The 19,371-nt window shown below is 42.9% G+C and overlaps 1 protein-coding gene across 4 annotated transcripts in view; it reads right to left on the bottom strand.

Moving 5' to 3' along the window:
• The window catches only part of CUL5 (cullin 5), a 43,440-nt gene that overhangs the window by 15,055 nt on the left and 9,014 nt on the right, over positions 1-19,371 (bottom strand). For 3 of the 4 annotated variants that reach the window (XM_084842716.1, XM_084842717.1, XM_084842718.1), the window contains exons 3-12: positions 18,315-18,414; positions 15,235-15,411; positions 11,461-11,602; positions 9,598-9,743; positions 9,435-9,515; positions 7,160-7,253; positions 4,540-4,670; positions 3,665-3,772; positions 2,882-2,946; positions 523-655 (exon numbers count right to left, since the gene is read on the bottom strand). In XM_084842716.1, coding sequence (XP_084698842.1) covers positions 523-655; positions 2,882-2,946; positions 3,665-3,772; positions 4,540-4,670; positions 7,160-7,253; positions 9,435-9,515; positions 9,598-9,743; positions 11,461-11,602; positions 15,235-15,411; positions 18,315-18,414 — 1,177 coding nt within the window. Of the gene's footprint in view, positions 1-522; positions 656-2,881; positions 2,947-3,664; positions 3,773-4,539; positions 4,671-7,159; positions 7,254-9,434; positions 9,516-9,597; positions 9,744-11,460; positions 11,603-15,234; positions 15,412-17,814; positions 17,912-18,314; positions 18,415-19,371 lie in introns of all 4 variants that reach the window. The other variant, XM_084842719.1, reaches the window with a different exon arrangement.

The raw sequence follows: 19,371 nt of genomic DNA, 5'->3' as shown, positions 1-19,371 counted from the left end.
AAAGTTGGGGGAAGGGAGGAGAAAGCCCATACTTGTTGAGGGGTACGTGAAGTATGAAGTGGTTCTGGTTTGATAAATCAACTATTTCGAACTGCTGGGGTCCACAGCAGCCCTACTAATTTGGAAGGGTTAAGCTAATGGAATAATCTGACAGCTGCATGCCTTTAAAGTCAAATAAAGAAAATAAGGCCTGTGTCTACTTTCCTGACAGTAAGGGCCACTGAACTCAATAGGACTCGATACTTCTGAGTAGTAGTAGTAGCAGCAGTGAGCTAGACTGTTTGTAGACAGTTTTGTCAGTCTGTGACACTGTGCCCCCAGCTGGCAATTACCTTAGGGACAGGACCAGTGCAGCACTAAACTCTATCATGACTGGCCACCCCTTCTTATTAACCCAGTGTTATCGTTAACGTAGCACGTCCATAGCGTTTTTGAAGGCAGCCTGGTGGAAAGGCATTCATGGCAAATCACAACCATGACATTTCTCCCAAATAAAAAGTCAGAAACATCATAGGGACATACCACTTCCTTAAGCTTTGCTTCAATTTCTTCAGAGGTTAGTTTTTTGCTTAGCGGTGTTTTCCTTAACAACATGTCACAATAATTAGCAAGTAGTTCCGGGCACTTGGACTCTGGCTGTGTTTTTAATCCAACACTAGAGAAACATGACAAGTAGTTGTCACAAGATTATATACAGCAACCTCCAATACTAGGTTTCACACCATTATACAAACACAGGCCATTGCTAATAATTAAGGGAGGGGTGGGCTCCCCCAATAAAAGAGCAAACAGTTTCACACATATTTTTAAAACTTAATCTGCTTTTTTTCCTCTTAAGAATTCATATGTTACTTCACAGACGTAATTACAACTGAACACAGTAATTTGCATAAACACGTTGACAGAAGAAACCGTACTCAGAAAGCTACAGAAAGCCACTGCAGCGTATATGAGAGATGAATGCTTGAACGACAGCCTAAAAGAATGATCTGGACAATCTCCAAACCATCACAAGCTGTGCGTGCTTTAAATCCCAAGCCTACTATTAAGTGAAAAAGGAGAAGTTACAATAGAGAGACTGTACAGAAAAATGAAGCGTTCTCACAAAGTGGGAACCCTTCTGGAAATCCTCTAAAGATGTCCTCTTTCAGCTTCTAAATTAGGACAGTCTAAATTGTGGTAAAAGACTCAGAAATTGTATTGTTCCAAGTATATAAACCTGATGAGATATTTCAAGCAGTATTCTATCAATTCAATGCTTGCATGGTCATGGCAGGAGACTGAATATTGGTACTCTGACTGAAGCTGAATCCTGAAACTGAAGGCCTGGGTTATGCCAGAAGAGGGGTAGAGTTTTAAAATTGTTCTGTTCAACTGCTTTTCATTCAATTTTAACTGGAATAATATTTATCATCATCAGTGTCCAAAGCACCTCATACATGATCTCAGTAATTTTGACAACCTGTAAGGTAGGTTAGTATTATCTCCATATTGTAAGGGTGGGGTGGGAATAGGACTCAGTGTACTCAGGCTGATAGTGGCTTGCCTATGGCCACCTAGTGAGACCTGAGTTAGTGACTTCCCAAGCTCTCACACACTGATATTACCAATTCACCAGTTCTAATTTTACAATGATTTTAATCTCAAGTTTGAGATGAGGCAGGCTATACCCCTGAATTCAAATGCGTGGATCGCATCCAACTGTGCCCCAGCACTAGCGCTATTGACGTTGCACTAATATAAACCACTGCTTGTGCAACGTAACTAGCACTTACTAAGGCAATTGGGAAAAGTGATATATCATATCAGACTGCCTCTGATATATCATATCGCATAAAATACATCAGACTGCCTCTGACAATCTTTAGAATAGACCTTGAAATTCATAGAACAGCAGAATGTAGACAAGCACTCTCGCTGACCCAGTTTCGTACGTAATTACAAAGCATGGTTTAATTAATCATGGTTTGCTATTTAAGTCATGGCGGGTTGAAGACAAAGGTGGCTTTTACAAGGATTAAACAACCCATGGGTTATGTGAGGTTTGTTTAACTCTCACATAAGCCACGCTCACATAAGCCACCCTCGCTGGGTTTGCACGACACAATAAGCCATGGCGACCTCCCACCATGGCTTGAATATTCAAAAGGGCGGCTGGCACACACCGCAACCCAGCATGGCTTATTTAATCATAATTTGCAAGAACACCATGGGATGCTGCAATTGTGCAAACCTGGTCATAGTTTGTTGTTGGGTTGTGAACTGTGGGTTGTTTAAACCATGGGTTGCTGTTGCATGTGAACCGAGAATCATGGGTTGTTTCTCCAGGCTACAGAGGCAGTGGGCAAGAACAATTAAAAAAAAAAAAACACCAACCTCTTTACATGCTAGTACTGCAGGGCCAAAAAGCTAGTTGGGATGCAGGGAGGGAGCCGGCGAAGGAGGAGGGAAACAAACAACCCAGGGACTGAGAAAATAAACTATGGTTTGTTTGCCTGTCTGCCAGACCAACCCGGGGTAGGGCAACAAATCATGGGTTAGTGTTACATGAGAACCAGGCCACTTGCTTAACAATTGTTTTCCATGGAGACTCAAAGCATGACCATCTTGCAAAAGAAAAATTTCCTCATTTAGGTTGGGTTTTTTGAATCAACAGTATTAAATTAATTGAGTAGAGATGTTTGAAATTATATTTAATTTAATTTTATTTGATTATTTTACATATGTTTGACTACAAAACAAGCAGTAAAAATACACCCTGCATTTAGAAAATAAGGGCTGTATTCAACAAGAGCTAATTATCAATTCAAAACATAATGATTTGCTTAGTCAATTTCAAACCAAATGCCATTAGTTTTAACTATGTATTCAAATAACTTACCCCTTCTGTTTCAGTGGTAATTCAAGTTTAAATATGGTAGCATCATTAACAACTGCCTTATATGCCTAAATAAAATAAAACAATTCTGTTATCACAGGAACAAGTTCTAGAACAACATGCAATTTAAAATCTTCACCCTTCCTTTTCAAAGGCCTAGTTCAGGCATATCACTGGGCCAATTGTCCTCACGTGTGCGTCCTCACTTGATGGTTTTAATGTTAGGTTAGTGTTAATTGGCTATACTACTTCTGACATCATTGTAAAATAAGCCACTGCTGAACAGGAAATGGAGGGGGAATTCTGCATGGATTGTGGGGAGGAGAGAAATAGCGTACAAGCCTGCAGAACAATCCCAGTCACCAAACTGGCTCAGTGTAATTAATTAATTAATTAATTAATTGCATTTATATCCCGCCTTTTTTCCTCTTGCAAGGAACCCAAGGCGGCTTACATGATCCTCCTCTTCTCCCTTGACTGAATCAGCTAAACTGTGGATAGAATTTTCTGTTTATTTAGAAGCAAAACATTTGTGCTGCTTGCCTTCAATAACCTAGTAATAATATATCATAGGAATTCCTTAATTGGTGGTGGTATTCCCATCATTAACTGTACAATTATATGATTGCATTTACTTCAATATGTAAAAATCTTAAGATGACACCCAAATGCCTAGCTTTTTATTATACTTTTTATTTATATCAGGCAAGTTCCATAAACATCAACAATAGTTTCTAGACTCAGTATAAAAAAGTTAACAAAGGCTCGACTGAATTTATAACAAACCTTATCTCTAGCAGTAAGAAATCTTGGGTCATCTTGAAAAGCTTCTTTAACCAGCTTGCTAAATCGATTAAATAATGTAAGCAATTGTTCTACATACTTTTCAGAATCCTAAAAGTTGAAGAAGCAAAGCAACAAAAAATAAAAAGCCAAATCTGTGAGGGAAAAATAGCAAGTGTTCATTAATCAGTAACACAGGTAAACTATACTGGTTTTCTGTGAATTGCTTATCCCAGTGCTTTTAAGCCTAATGCAAAACTTCAACAGAGGTACCAAGCTCAAAACTGATACCTTCGCTAGATTTTTTGAAGCACATTACCAATTGTAACTTTTGAAATCGGTAACCACAACTGGCATTAAACCAGGATTGCAGGCAGGGAATTGCCACATGAAAATGGAGGAAGTGCATGAGGCCAAGGCTTCTGACTCTCATTCACATTATATCCAAACTGCCCCTCAACTGCACACTATGTGCTAGTTTTGAATGAACAATTGGAAGGCAAAGGCATGGTTAAATATAACTATAATTATATCTGGTACAGGGGATCTGTTGAGCCAGTATGGCACCAGGTCTTTTAATATTTCCAACTCCTAGAGACTCAGCCTGGTGTCAAGCTCACTAATTAATCTAAACACAAATTTTAGTTAGCAATAAAAGGTTTAATTGCTTAATAACACTAATCAATTAAAGCTTACATCTTTAATATCATGAGATTTTAAATACTGATAATTTTAAGAGGGTGGTATTTCCCTACTATATGTAGTAACAATTTCGCATTAAAATTTCAGAAATTTAAGATTTAGTTTGGCAAGAGTCTTGATGTTTCTTGAAAGCTCTCTTTAACAGTAAAGGATAAAGGCAAGAAATACACACTTACAGTAGTAATAGTTTCAGCAGCTGCTACCATATCTGCTAATCCAGCACTAACAATATGTTCTTCCAAATCTTTTAGCATAGGCTCTATTCCATTAGGAACTTTATCCATCAATGAAAACATTAAATGCAACTCTGGAGATACAAAATGTTGACGAAGCCATCAGTCAATTCATACGTAGCAAGGAACGTGGAAGCTTTATATAAAATTGTAAATGTGTTCTGTTCATGCTCCACAAACTACTGAGGGAAATTCTACAAACATTTATTTGAGATTATACACTGGGCTTATTCAAACTTTAATGCTGGCTCCTTGCAAACCATTGTTTCTAGCCTTAAGAACGTTTGCTCTCTTCTCCTTGAACCAATTTCCCCTTTCCTTTTCCAACAGTAAATATGGTCTTGCATTAAATATACACCAGTGCAAATCATGGTTAACCCAAACCAGGATCCTTGTAAACCAGACATTAAAACAATGATGAACATGAAACCATAGTTAACTCCTGGAAGGAAAGGAAGAGGGGAAATTGCTCTGGAGAAGAGAGAAGTGTAGGGGAGGGAGAATGCCTCCTGAAGGCTGGCTTCTGATTTGCAGGCTACGGTCAGCAGGGAGTTGGCATTATAAGGATGGATGGATTAGTCTAATTCCAGTTTGTGCCACTTTTGTAATTTTCAGTGTCAAGTCCATTCCATCCCATTTTTGCAGATGTCTATAGCTGCTTGGAGCAGCTGGCAAGTACAACTGCTGCCATGCACTCAAAAGTGGATCTGCAAGTGCCCGTGAGAAGGATATGACATGTTTTTGCACTGTAACCAACAGAGACATTCATCCCTACCCCCAGTTTCTCAGGTCAATTGGGTTCTAATTCGCACATTAGTCCAGGAGGTGTGGATCAGGTGAGTTCACCTAGGAATTTGGATCCAACAAATCCTCACTTATCCCCATTATATATACACTAGCCCAGTAAGGCAAGCGTTCAGTGAATCACTCACATGAGGAGATGGGGGGATATCATTATATGCTACAAAAGACAACCAATGCTTACAATACCCAACTACCTTCGCAGGAATATTCACTGGCTTACTTTACAAGCAGAGTATCAGAGAGAGGTGAAACTGTGGGGGGAAAGCACCAAAAGCTTCCACAAGACTATGCAGTGAAATTCACTGCAATAGCCCAGGTTCTTTATTATTGCAAGTTCCCATAAAGCCTCACTCCCCCTGAGAGCTGAAAGTTATACTTGTACAAGGTTTGGTATTTTACTATATTCAGCTTTGGAACAGTACCAAATGGCTGCTGTCAGGATAAGGAGCCAGACATAGTTTTAAGGTCAGATACCTTTTGAATTCCCAGGCCTAACTACTCACACTGATACTCTGAAAGCTAGAGATCCATCCTGAACAACAAGCAAATTCTTCAAAACATAAATATTTCCATTTTCTCTGTTACACGGTATGGATTATGTAACCTTAATATAAACTGAAACACTAGGACAAAAAAGTTGTGTTTCTCCAATTAGTTTTTTCTAAATTACACACATGGATCATCATTTTTAACAACTAAAATGATATCCCTTGTCATCAATATAAATTTTGCCAAAAAGATGCATAAATTAATAGGATTCCCAGGGCTTAATGATACACTCCCTTGTTTATCTAAATACCACAACCCGAGTAAAGCTGACAGATCTTCAAGGCTTATTAAATACAAAGAGATGCATGCGGCACTGTGTAATACAGTATGGCAGTGAAGTGGGTTGCATGTCCAAGTACCACTGCAATAACATCTATTCAGGAACATCAAAGCTACACACTGAAACAGCTGCACTGAGTGGATGTAATACAGAATGCTGGACTAGGAGCAGGGAAAACTGGGTTCAATCCCCACTCAGCCATTGAATTCAATGAGTAAGCTTGGGCCAGTCATCTACCTTGTGGGGAGAGCAATCCTATGGCCCCTAGACAGTATCTAAGGGACCATAGGATAGTTTGGATTCTTGGATCCCAGTCCGAGTTATGATCCAACCTTGGACCCAGGAGTCCAAGCTCCCTGTCCAGAAGGAACTGCAGAAGGAACTGCACAGGCTGCCTCTCTTGAGCTCGCAAAAGCGATCTCAGAGAGGAGGAAACGGGGCGGTTCTGCAGGTGGGAAGGGGACTGGGGAAGCAGAGATATAAGCTATCCCCAGCTTCCTTCCCTTCCCCTCCACAGAGCCCCAGCTGGACAGGCAAAAGTGCCCCTCTAGCAAAATTGCAGAGCGTGAGGAGCAGAGCAGCGAAGATCACCTCCACATGCCTCCTGCTCCACATAGGGTGCCCACCAGGCTCCAAGTTTAGAGGCTGACGGGCATCCAGATAGGATTGCACCCTGAGTTGTTTTTTGAGGATAAGGGTGGGGGGAGAATAATTTTGTACACTGCTGTGATGTCCTTGAAGACCAGAATAAAAGTAATAACAAAAAACATCTATAAAAATCTCTATAGGGTAGCAAGCAAATTTTAACTCGCTCTACTTCAAATTGTATTTCTTGTGCACCTCTCTTACAAAGCAGAAATATACATCAAATGTATGTTTATTCTGTCCATACCAATCTAATGGGGGGGGGGAATGTTAATCTTCACTTACTTTCTGTTTCATTTCGTTTGATCATGCCTTGGCATTCAGCTAAAATTGTCTCCTTAAAAGATGTCACCAGAGCATTCACACAGCATTCCATAAGCTGAAAGGTAGTAAGGTAATCATTAGTATACTTAGGATAGTGCTGTTTTTACGAACTCATTAACTGAGTTCGGTTGATCCTCTATTGTTTGGAGGATCAGGAACAAGCCCTTCTCCCACATTTTCTTTCTCCCCTTGTGCAAGGCTTTAATCAATTACTGTAACTTTTGATCATGCCACAGTATGCTCCTATAGGCCACCTGGGCCACCAAACTAGTTTGAACGAGCCCTCTAAACTAGGACTGCAAACCAGGATCATACCGTGCTTAGAAATTTTGATTTGGTGATCTTGCTCAAACCATCCTCTGAATTTGGCTATTACCTATGTAGGGGTGGCAACTTAACTTTTGGACTACAACTCCCATTATCCATGACGATAGGCCATGTGACTATGGAAGCTGAAGTCCAAAACATCTGGAGGGCACCAGGTTGCCTACTTCTATAGAATTACAGTTCTAGAAAAATACAGATGCCCAGTATAAGCCAAATTTAGGATTTATCTCTTATGGTAGATGCAATTATGTCTACACATTTTGACTAATGGGAGTTAAAACAATAGCCATATAGGTCATGTTTACTCAAACATAAGCTACACTTATTTCAGTGAGATTTAATTCTGAGCAAACATGCTTAGAATTGCTTGTTAACCCCTGTAATCCATCACAAATACAATTATTTCCTAGATTAGCAAGTTCATATCAAATACGTACAGCATAAAATAGTATGCACCGCATGAATAGTCCCACTTGTTCTACTCTCAAGTCTACAAGACCATATTACCTACTCTAATATGCTGAAAGTAATTATTAGGGATGGCAGAGAATTCCACCACGGATCTCGGGGAGGCCGAATGCCAGTGCATTCGGCCCCCCGAAATCTGTGGCGGAACGGCCTGCCACCCCCCGCCACCCCCGCGGATCCCCCCGGGACGAGACTTACCTGGGGCGGATCTTCCGTAGCCGCCGCCATTTGCATACGCGGGGTTTTGTTTGTTTGTTTTTTACCCAGAGCCCTCCACAGCCAGAAATCCGGCTGCGGACAGCTCTGGCCTGGCCGGGCCTGGCCGGCTGCTCTGCGGAGCTGCTGCGGAGCACAGCTGGCCGCGGAGGATTCCAGGGGGGAGGAACAGAGCGCCTCCCCTCTTGGCCAGGATTCCGGGAGGAGGGACGGAACGCCTCCCCCCCCCACCATCAGCATAATCCGCGAAAGGTAAGTGATTTTCGTACATCCCTAGTAATTATACACAACCCTACAGCGAGGACTAGAACCCAGATCTCTAGGATGACAGACCAGCCATCTACACCAGCATTACACTGTGGCTTTTAGTTAAGTCTATAGATATTATACTAAAATCAACTGTATGAGAATACTTGTTTTTTTAAAAAAGGCTTAAATAACAGGGTTCAAATACATGCTAATCTGATTACTTCTGGGGTTTCATCATGGAATTATCATTTTCCTCCTCAAGCCAGCACAAACTAGGTCTTAAATGTAAGCACATTTTACAGTGCAATCTTATTCAGCTGTTCATCCACTGAATTCCCTGGTATCTATTCCCACGTAAATGGATATAGAACTGAAGCCATTAGCATCCAAGAAGTTACTCCAGCAAATGTAAAGTTCTATTCAAGGGAGCAGAGCTCAATACTATACACCAAAAAATCTTTTCATTCCACAGAATCTGAATTCTGGTACTTATTAAGGTGGTTGTTCATATGGGGAGGGGGGCAATATCAGGTGAAAGAATCATGTTTTCTTCAGAGAACAAGGCCTTTTATCTTTCAACACAGACCACAGGCAAGAAACACCTAACTTCATGATTTGTGTCATGACTAGAAGGCAATATGTAAATTTGTTGTCTTTTACTTCATGCAACAGATCTCTCTGCATGGAAATGGCAACCATTCTCCAGATCAAACATATGGAATAGAGAACTATTTTTGACCTTGCAGCATTTCTGCTTTTAATTGCTCAGACTTTAGATCTACTTTAACTGCAATTACCTCAAATATAACTGGATAAAAAAAGGTTACAGTGACACTAAAGGTTACAGTGACACTATTCTTTTTTTTTTGTAGAAAAAGTTTCTTGATTTAATAAAACTTTTAACGTATGAATTCATGCCGCTATTAAGACAATACATGATTTACTTACTATATACATATCTACAACATATTCTTACCGCTTCTACAGAGTTACATTCACGCCTGGTTTCTAAATACCGTAGTGCTCTTTTTTCTTCTTCCTTTAGTTTAGCGTCTGCCTGTGCAGAAGCAAAACAACCATCACTTAAAATATTAACATTTACAGAACAAATACCTCCACGTGAACACCTTTTCACTTACATATTTCATATAATTCTGTACACCATTTTGCTGCAAATACGTAGGGGCTTGAGTTCTATAAAATCGCTCTGTTGAATCAAGGTACGCTTTTTCAAAATTATCCCGATAAATCTGGAGTTTATCATCAGGATTGGAACACAGATTAACTGTAACGAGAAATATCACATTCAGATCTTTCTTTTGGGACTTCTCATATGAAGAAACACACTTAATCTTCTCACTTAAGAAAATGAGAATATCCAAGGAACAAATCTTATAATAATCTGAACATAAAGGGCAGTATCTAACACAGCACTACCAGTAATGTAAACGACGCTGTGCTAAAGTAAATGATCTCTACTGCAATTTCTTCACTGGTGGCTCCCAATCACCTCAAGTTCAGCTCTCTGTCTCTCTCACTCACTCCCTTTTTGCAGTAGCTGCTTACTCTCAGCAGGGGCTCTCTAGCCTTGCCTTGTTTACTTTAGTGGTAGGCCACTTGCTGTTATCTGGGCTAGGAGAAGAGACTTCAGGGGTTGGGAGTCAAGAGACCTGCTGCTTTAAGGTGCAGTGTATGTCCATGTGTGAAATAAAGGCGCAATCAGCCAATTAGCTGTGGTGGGGGAGGAGCCAAGAGCAATGTGACAGGCTAGCCAGTGGTGCACTGCACAGGTGCTAGAGCAGAAACTGAATTCACACGTGAGAAAGCGAGCAATGTGGATCTGCTCTGTGAGATTTCGCAGCACAGAGCGATCGCTCAGTATTGAGAAAAAGATCCATCCCAATCCAAGGACCAAGTGAGCTTGTCAGAATTTGCCCGCCTGGCAAGTCCTTTCTTAGATGATGACATTGTATCGTCTTGATATGGTTATGCTGCCTTGAGAGGTTCCACCCTTAAAGCCAGCCTATAAATAATTTCAGATAGAGAGGGATGGAGGAGAGGCCTGAAAAGGCCTCCAACCAAGTCCTGTGCACAGCATTGCCACCAGACTGAGGTGGGGGAGAGGAAAGCCCCCCACTCACCTATGGCCCAGGAAAAGCCCTGAAGTGGCCTCAGTGATGGTGCCAGGAGGGTAAGTGTCTCCTGCCTGAAAAATAGTGAAGATCACTGCTTTAGTGAAACACCAACAAGGTTCGCTGGCACACTGAGTTTTCCAGGGACACCTGTTGCACCGGCCAGTGCTATTGACTTCTGCTAGAGACAGTTTATGCTAGCGCAATGTCATTAAGCAGTAGTGCTGCACTGGATACTCCCCAATATTATTACTCCTTAGATCTCTGCCTAACAAGTAATTTATGAAGGAATAAAACTGTTTGGGAGGCCATTTTACACCTTTAAAAAAAATCAGCAGCTAAGCTGAATATTTTAGTATTATTTTGCATGGTTATATGCATACCTATCAACTCAGTTTCACTCACATACTCATTCCATGGAATTCATTTTCCAGATTCTCATGGCATTTGTCTATGAAAAAGCAACAGTGATATGAATCTTAAGATCACTGCAGATAGACGTGTCTAAGGCAATCCTGTATTTACTAAGGTAAAGGGCAAGTTTTAAGCATGAGAAAAGTTTGTCATTTACAAACAGTTTAAACCAGAGATGCAGATTTAAGATTACAACTTTGCATGGCAGTGTAAGAAAAGCAGCTTATTGAATTTGTCCCTGTAACTGCTAAAACCATCATTTTCTGCAGAACTGTATTACTGTCAAGCACATTTAAGAACTGCGCCAGTTGCTAAACTGAAAAGATTACTGGTCTTTTCAGTGTATTTGTCATCTATCCTTTGTCAATACAAATTCTACGTGGAGGCAAGCTTGCCTTATGGTGGTTTGTACATTACAGGGGACGCTGCAGATATGTCCCACATAACAAGACATACCATAAGATTCTCTAACACCAATGACAAGTTGAGAGTCAAATGCTTCCCCTAGCCGTTCAGCATGGACCAGCTTCATTGCACTGTCCTGAAGACGAGTCTTTATATTTGAAAATATGGACTCATTCCAAGTATCTAACATGAGCTACAAATACAATAAGGAAAAAAATATTAGAAAAGCTATGCAGAGATTTTCAAATGGCAACTCGCTAAAATACAGTTCTTAAATTTAGAGGGTCTGGTAAATTTCAGTTTTAGAATAAAACTTCACTTCCTGTTCTGTGACAGAAAATGCCACATGAGAACTATTCATGCAACAAATGTTTTGTTACAATTGTCACACTGTAGTGAGAACTTTTGTTTTGTTTGTTTTTTTAAAAATCTACATTAAGGTATATGGTCACCCTAATAGTAAGGGATGGTATAAAGTAAAAAGTATATTTTAAGGAACTGAAGCTTATCATGCACTCTGTAGCTTACCTTTAACTCAGGAACACATAAAACCCACTACCTCTTCAGAGCACACCCTCACTCATACCGTATGGTGCACGAAGAAGGAAGAAGGCACTGGTGGAGCGCTACGGGCAGGCAATGCCAGGTAAGGGGAACAAGGGAGAGATGTGTAGTATCTGTCCCCTGCTCCGGGCCTGTCCAGAGCCAAAGGATGGCTGGGGGAGGCGTGACCCCATCTTCTGGCCTTCGTTTGCTGCTCTGCAATGCCAGGTCTGTTACCCAGAAAATCTCCCTCATCCATGACATGATCCTGGATGAGGGTGCAGACCTGGCATGTATTACGGAGACCTGGCTGGCCGAGGCTGCTGCTCCAACCCTTGCAGCCATGTGCCCAGCTGGATTTTCGTATACACAGCAGACGAGGGCTGGGGATCGGGGAGGGGGAGTGGCTGTTATCTACCGAGAGTCCTTGGTCTTCACCAGACCCCCTCTCCGGGAGACCAAGGTTGCTGAGTGCATGTACTGGAGGTTGGGCCCGAAGGGCAGTCTGGGGATTCTGCTCGTGTACCGTCCACCCCGCTGCACGACTGACTCCCTGGCCGAGGTGCTTGAGGTGGTCTCTGATGTGCATGTGCAGTCCCCTAACTTACTGGTGTTGGGGGACTTCAACGTACATTCGGAGGCCATCCTTACAGGAGCACCTCGGGACTTCATGGAGACCATGGCCTCCTGGGAGCTGCACCATATTCTAACTGGGCCCACCCATGTAGCTGGTCATGCACTAGACCTTGTGTTTGAATCTGGAGAAGTGGGGAGTGATCTGGAAGTCGGGGGTATATCCACCACCCCCTTGTCATGGTCAGATCACTATCTGGTGACGTTGGACTTCTCGGTTCCACAACCCCTCCACAGGGGTGGAGGACCCATTAAAATGGTCCGCCCCAGATGTCTTATGGATCCAAATGGATTCCTGAACGCGCTTGGGGATTCTCTGGGGCATGCCAACGGCCACTCGGTCGAGACCCTGGTGGGTGGCTGGAATGCCGCAATCACTGGGGCATTAGATCAGGTGGCTCCGAAACGCCCTCTCCCCCTGAACAGGGCTCGGACTGCACCATGGTTCAATCCGCAGTTACGAGCTCTGAAACAGGAAGTGAGATGGCTAGAGCGCCGGTGGCGGAAATCTCGCTCCAAAGACGATCAGACACGGGCTAGAGCTGTATCTTCAGCCTATCACGTGGCGGTGAAGGCAGCAAAAAAGGAATATTATGCTGCCTCCATCGCGTCTGCAGAGTGCTGTCCCAGGAGGCTGTCCCAAGTGGTCCGGAGCCTGGTCGGTCCTGTGGCTCCGGAACCACTGGAGCATTCTAAGGCCTCCTGTGAGGCCTTGGCAAGGCACTTTGCAGATAAAATTGATCAGATTAGGTGTGTTACTCTGCACGCTGTGGATACAGTTAGTGAGCAAGAGGCAGCCTGTGGCAAACCGGTTTTGTGGGATCGGTTCCAGCTTCTTCCTCCTGATGAAGTGGACAAGGTGCTTTCATCGGTACGGCCAACCACCTGCTTACTTGATCCTTGCCCATCTTGGCTCATTATGAGCTGCAGAGAGAGACTGGGTGAGGGGATCAAGGCGGTGGTGAACGCCTCCCTTGAGGAGGGAGTGATGCCATCAGCCCTCAAGGAGGCAGTGATAAGACCGCTCTTAAAGAAGCCCTCCTTGGATCCTCAAGTTTTGAACAACTTTCGCCCAGTCTCAAATCTGCCGTTTTTGGGCAAGGTGATTGAGCAGGTGGTGGCGGTGCAGTTGAAGGCACACTTGGAAGAAACTGATTATCTAGACCCATTTCAGTCGGGCTTCAGGCCTGGGCATGGGACAGAAACGGCCTTGGTCGCCTTGGTAGATGATATGAGGAGGGCTCTGGATAGGGGTGAATGCTCCTTCCTTGTTCTCCTCGACCTCTCAGCGGCTTTCGATACCGTTGACCACGGTATCCTCCTGGACCGCCTGGAGGGGTTGGGCATTGGGGACACTGTATTGCGGTGGTTCCGGTCCTTCCTCTCCGGCAGGTACCAGAGGGTAGCACTGGGAGAGGAGGTTTCGGACCCGTGGCCACTTACTTGTGGTGTGCCACAGGGTTCCATCCTCTCCCCGATGCTATTTAACATCTATGTGAAGCCGCTGGGGGCTATCATCAGGAGGTTTGGGGTGCAGTGTCATTAATATGCGGATGACACGCAGCTCTACCTCTCGCTTAAATCTTCACCAAGGTTGGCCGTAGAATCCCTGTCCAAATGTCTGGAGACGGTGAGCGGCTGGATGGGGAGGAATAGGCTGAAGCTGAACCCTGACAAGACCGAGGTACTTTTGGTGGGAGACAAGAGGAGGTTGGGGGATGTTGACCTGGTGTTGAATGGGGTACGGCTACCCTTGAAAGACCAGGTCTGCAGCCTGGGGGTCATTTTGGACTCCCAGCTGTCCATGGAGGCTCAGGTGTCAGCTGTGAGCCGGACAGCGCTGTATCAACTCCATCTGATACGGCGGCTGCGCCCCTTCCTTCCCGACCATCTGCTCCCATCGGTAGTACATGCCCTGGTCTCCTCTCGTTTAGACTACTGTAATGCGCTCTACGTGGGGTTACCCTTGAAGACGGTTCGGAAACTGCAGCTGGTACAGAACGCGGCGGCTCGCCTGATTAAAGGCAGCCGCCGGCGAGATCACATCACTCCAGTGCTGAAAGAGTTGCACTGGTTACCAGTTGTTTTCCGGGCCAAATTCAAGGTGTTGGTTTTGACCTATAAAACCCTATATGGTTCCGGCCCAGCCTATCTTAAGGAGCGCCTCCAGCAGCACCAGACAGGCCGCTTAACAAGATCAGCCTCGGATGGCCTTCTCTCTGTCCCATCAGCCAGGACAGCTAGACTGGTGGGGATGAGGGAGAGGGCCTTTTCTGTGGTGGCCCCCACTCTGTGGAACTCCCTCCCTAGGGAACTCCGTCATGCCCCCTCTTTAATGAGCTTCCATCGTGCATTAAAAACGCTGTTGTTCAGGCAGGCGTTTGGGGTGGGTTAGGGTATTTTAGAAAATGTTTTTATTGTAGAATTTTATTGTTTTAAACTGTTTTTATTGTGTGTTGTACATCGCCCAGAGTGGCTGGGTGACCAGCCAGATGGGCGATTAATAAATTTAATAAATAAAATAAAAAATAATAAAAAAATTGTCAGTATCACTATGGGTGCAGTACATTTTCATTCCCCAGCTGTGCTATGTATTGGTGCTACCACAGACTCTCTTTGAGATGGTGTTTTATGAAGCCCAGCACTTACCTTTCGTACAATACTGTCTTCTACATTGGATTTCTTGTTGCTGCCTTGTTTTCCCATGAGAGTAATCTCTAACTGACAAAATGGCTTGGGTAAGATATCACACTGTGTGAAGAATTTACGCCACTCTACAATATAGGCTTTTAGCAATGCAGTATCATCTTGGTGGCTCAGAACTCTCTGAAAGAAGAGATGGGCCCAAATGTAAACACATTTATTAAGTATTTCCATTTCATATGTACATAGGGAAGCCAATTCATTGCCTCTTGCCAATTGTGCTTTGGAAGCATTAATTTTTACAAGAAATTTATATCTATGCCATACGTAATTAATATGCAGAGCACTCTGCTATTAGCAATACAGTTTTGCAAGAAAGCTACAAAGATGGCAATTGCCCAGCATTTGCCATGGAAACATAATTAGGATTCTGATGCTCATTCTGTAAGTCACACAGAAATTATGCCTAAGCCTCAGAAGTCAGCAAGCCATTGAAGCAAATGATCCAATACCATTCAAAACAGCAGCTCATATACTTTGTGACACAATCCTATGCATGCTTACTTGGAAGTATGTGCCAATGAATTCATGGTACTTACTCCCTGGTAAGTTTGCACAGGATTGGAGCTATAGCCTTTCACAATAAATGTATTTATTTTTCAGTGTTGTGCCTTGATAGTTCTATTCTAAATAGGCAAGTTAAAACAGGTGAATTAATAGAGTGTCATGGGAGATGTCAGCATCAAGACCGTAAACATATAAATATCAAAAAGTGTAGTGAGCTGCCAAGTATTCCAGTATTCTTAAAAGTTAAACACGAACACAGTGATGAAATAGGAAATGCATCAAAAAGAAGTACAAGAAGGAGTCCTTGACATTACAGTTTTAGGATAAAATTTTCATTACTATTTAAGTGATCCAGAAGCATAATTACTATCAACAAGAGTTGTACACTTGGGCAGCAAGACACAGGCACACAGGTTTCTATACAGAACATACTTAAAGGCTAATCCAGTGTACGTTTGGCCAGAGGTTAAGTCCCACTGTGTTCTTTGGGCTTACTCCCAAGTAAGCATGCTTAGGATTATTTATAGCATACACTTCGTTTTAGGGAGCAATCCTATTGGGATAGGCAGCTGCCTCCGAACTCAGAGACAACTGTCTAGACAATGCGGGGTGGGAGGAGCATGGAGGGGAACTTCGCCTCTGCGTTCCAGCCGCCCTGCATTTGCAGCTAGACAGCCAATTTCAGTTGTCTAGTCGCGGGACTTGAGAGCGGTGGGGGGAGGCTAGATGACACATAGGACTCCTCGCTCCCCAGAACACTCTCTTTTGCCCAGCTCCGCACTGCTCTTCCGAGCACAGAGCCCGGGTACAATCCGTGCTGACTACAAGAAGGTGGGGCAGGAGATGGAGAGGCGGTTTTCTAGGAACAAACTTCAAAGCACTGGCTCCAAGGCTGGTTCTCAAAAACCGAACAATCCTATGGCCGTCTAGATGCTGTCTCACGACCATAGGATTGCACCCTTAAAGGTTCAGATATAGGCAACTGGTTTACATATAAGGACATGTCAATTTGAACTTCCACACAAATACCTACTAGACAGGAATCCCCTATTCTGAAATCTTTATCCAAACACAAATACGAAATGAAGTACTGTAGCAACAGTCTTTCTACCACCTTAGCTACTTCTTGAAGGCTAAAGATCATTCTACCCAGGAAGTAACTTTTAAACTGCATTAAGCCATCAAAGAAAAGATTTTGTCCTCTCCCCATCCATTTCTGTAACTATCTATAAGGATTGCTTTGATGCTAAATTTTGCTTTCAGTGTTATGCTTTCATTTATAAAGTAAAAGAGGCAAATGAATGAAGATTCATAGCCTTGCCAAAGATGACTCCATAGCATTATTTACCTGTCCCTATTGCTCTTAATATTACTAGGAAGGGGTCAAGAAGCACAGCCAAGAAGCACAGAAGCAATATGCTCATAGGCTAAGATCAACACCTATAGTAACATTATTAAGTGGTTACAAGGAGCCTACACTGGAATGTTGACAATTAAGAACACTACTAATAATTATTAGAGCTAATAGGCACTAGAGTTAGCTGCCTGGGAATGCTTGGCATTCTCCTTCCTTGGAGCCTTTCAAGAAAGGATTGAACAGGCATCTGTCAGGGATGTTTTTCACATAAGTACAGAATATATTGGGCACAGAATGCAACTTCCTGAGAATCTCAGCTTTCATTTTTAAAAGCAAGTTTACAGTCCATATGGTTGTGAAAATACAGATATGGATGATGGCTGGTGACATATTAGAAGTCAGAAGTTGCAGAATAAGATCTGTAAAAGTCAGGGAGGAGGGCTTCAGGACTGTCTAGTTCCTCGCAACTCCACATAACTAGCAGATGGAAATTATAGTAAAAATTCTACTACTACCTAGGATCTGTATAGCACTTTAGAGTGCTCAATTTTTTCCATATGCATTACCTTGCTATAATATCTTGCTATAACAATGAACTTGTAAATTTAGTATTATTTTCCCTATTGTAGATGGGGTACTAAGGCAGAGAGGGATTGGCTTACCTACGGCCACCTGGGTTCATGGCAGAGGTGAGATTCAGACTGGGGACTTCCTGAGTCATAGCTCAGTCTCTCAGCCATTAAACTGCACCAGAATAAACTATACGGAATGGTAAAAAAGAAATTCTGTCAATACACCTACAGGGTTGGATCTAGATCACATTAGTCACACTTAGACTCCATTGAAATCAATGGGACTTCAGTTAATTATGACAAACTTCTTCCATTTATTTCAGTGTGACTAACTTGGTCTGGATCCAAGCCATGATTTACCGAGGTCAGAGCTGTGCTTGTTTTTTCAGTGGAGAGTACATACCACTCTGTCTGTGGGGATATGGATGAGGTGACAAATCACATTTGTTCCAGTTCTTAGTCCGAAGTTGCATGTTAGGCAATATAATACTACCTGAATTTTTGCAAACTACCAACATCAGAATAAATTATTTACACTCTAAGACAATCTTGAAAGAAAAGCATCTACTTGTTGACAATGGAAAACTTACTGCTTGTGCTTGTTTAATAAAATCAAGGATGTCTTCTTTCAAAGCCTGGTGTATTTTTGCTGGACCTTTATCATCCCACAAACAAACTCCATGCACATCCCTAGAAAATATGCACATTCAAGTCAGGTCAAAATAATTTCTGAACTTTTACCTATACAGGTTAGTGATAAATGGTCACTTAATAACGTGCTAGAAAAAACATACATGGTCCTCAAAGAAACTAAATGAAATACCAATAGAGTTTGCGAGTGTCTGGGAGGAACAAGGCCACACATTACCCTTTCCAATACATCACTTCATACAGACAGATTAGCACAGACAAATCTATAAGCATGTTATTAATGTCTGAAGTTAATCAATTTACAAAAGAAGAAAAAAACGAATACTACTCTGCATTGTATCTTTGGGCAGTATCCAACTGCGGACTTCTACACACAGCCAGCCCTGGTCCACAAGCAGCCCCTACTACTTGCGATGTAGCACTTCTGGGGGCAAGCCCCCCAAAGAGCAGAAACACTCATTTCTGGAAGGGACAGGGCTCCAGCATTTTGGAGCTTGCCCCTGGAAATGCTATATTGTGTCACGCAAGTGGTAGGGTCCACTTGCGGACCAAGGCCAGCAGGGCTGGCCACACGCAGAGCAGACCTCATGGGGCTAGCTGCATGTGGAAGGCCCCAACTGGATACTGCCCATTCATTTACAGGAGTATTCCTAATACGTGTGCATAGGACAATGGATGATACCAGCCTAGAATACATAACTTTCTGGCACATGACACCAACCCCATATATATAAAGGGGGAATGGTAGCTTAGTACTAGACCACATACTTTTATATATAATGTACCAGATTCACTGCCTGACATCTTCAGAAGAAGGTGCATTGGTAGCAAGTATTAGACAGACCAGACTTTGGCCCTAGAAGAGCCACTACCATCAGCATAGAAGAAGGGCCTGCAATTGGGAGTCTGTGTGCAAACCCTGCTCCCGCAAGATGTTCTGACATCCTCACCCCACCCCCAACTGCCAATCACCCTCCCTGCTTCAGATTTCCAACA

The sequence above is a fragment of the Heloderma suspectum genome, chromosome 3 (genome assembly GCF_057233095.1).
Source record: "Heloderma suspectum isolate Gila_16-S chromosome 3, 16-S_ref, whole genome shotgun sequence".
NCBI lineage: Eukaryota > Metazoa > Chordata > Lepidosauria > Squamata > Helodermatidae > Heloderma > Heloderma suspectum.
This window is presented reverse-complemented; position numbering and strand designations above follow the sequence as displayed.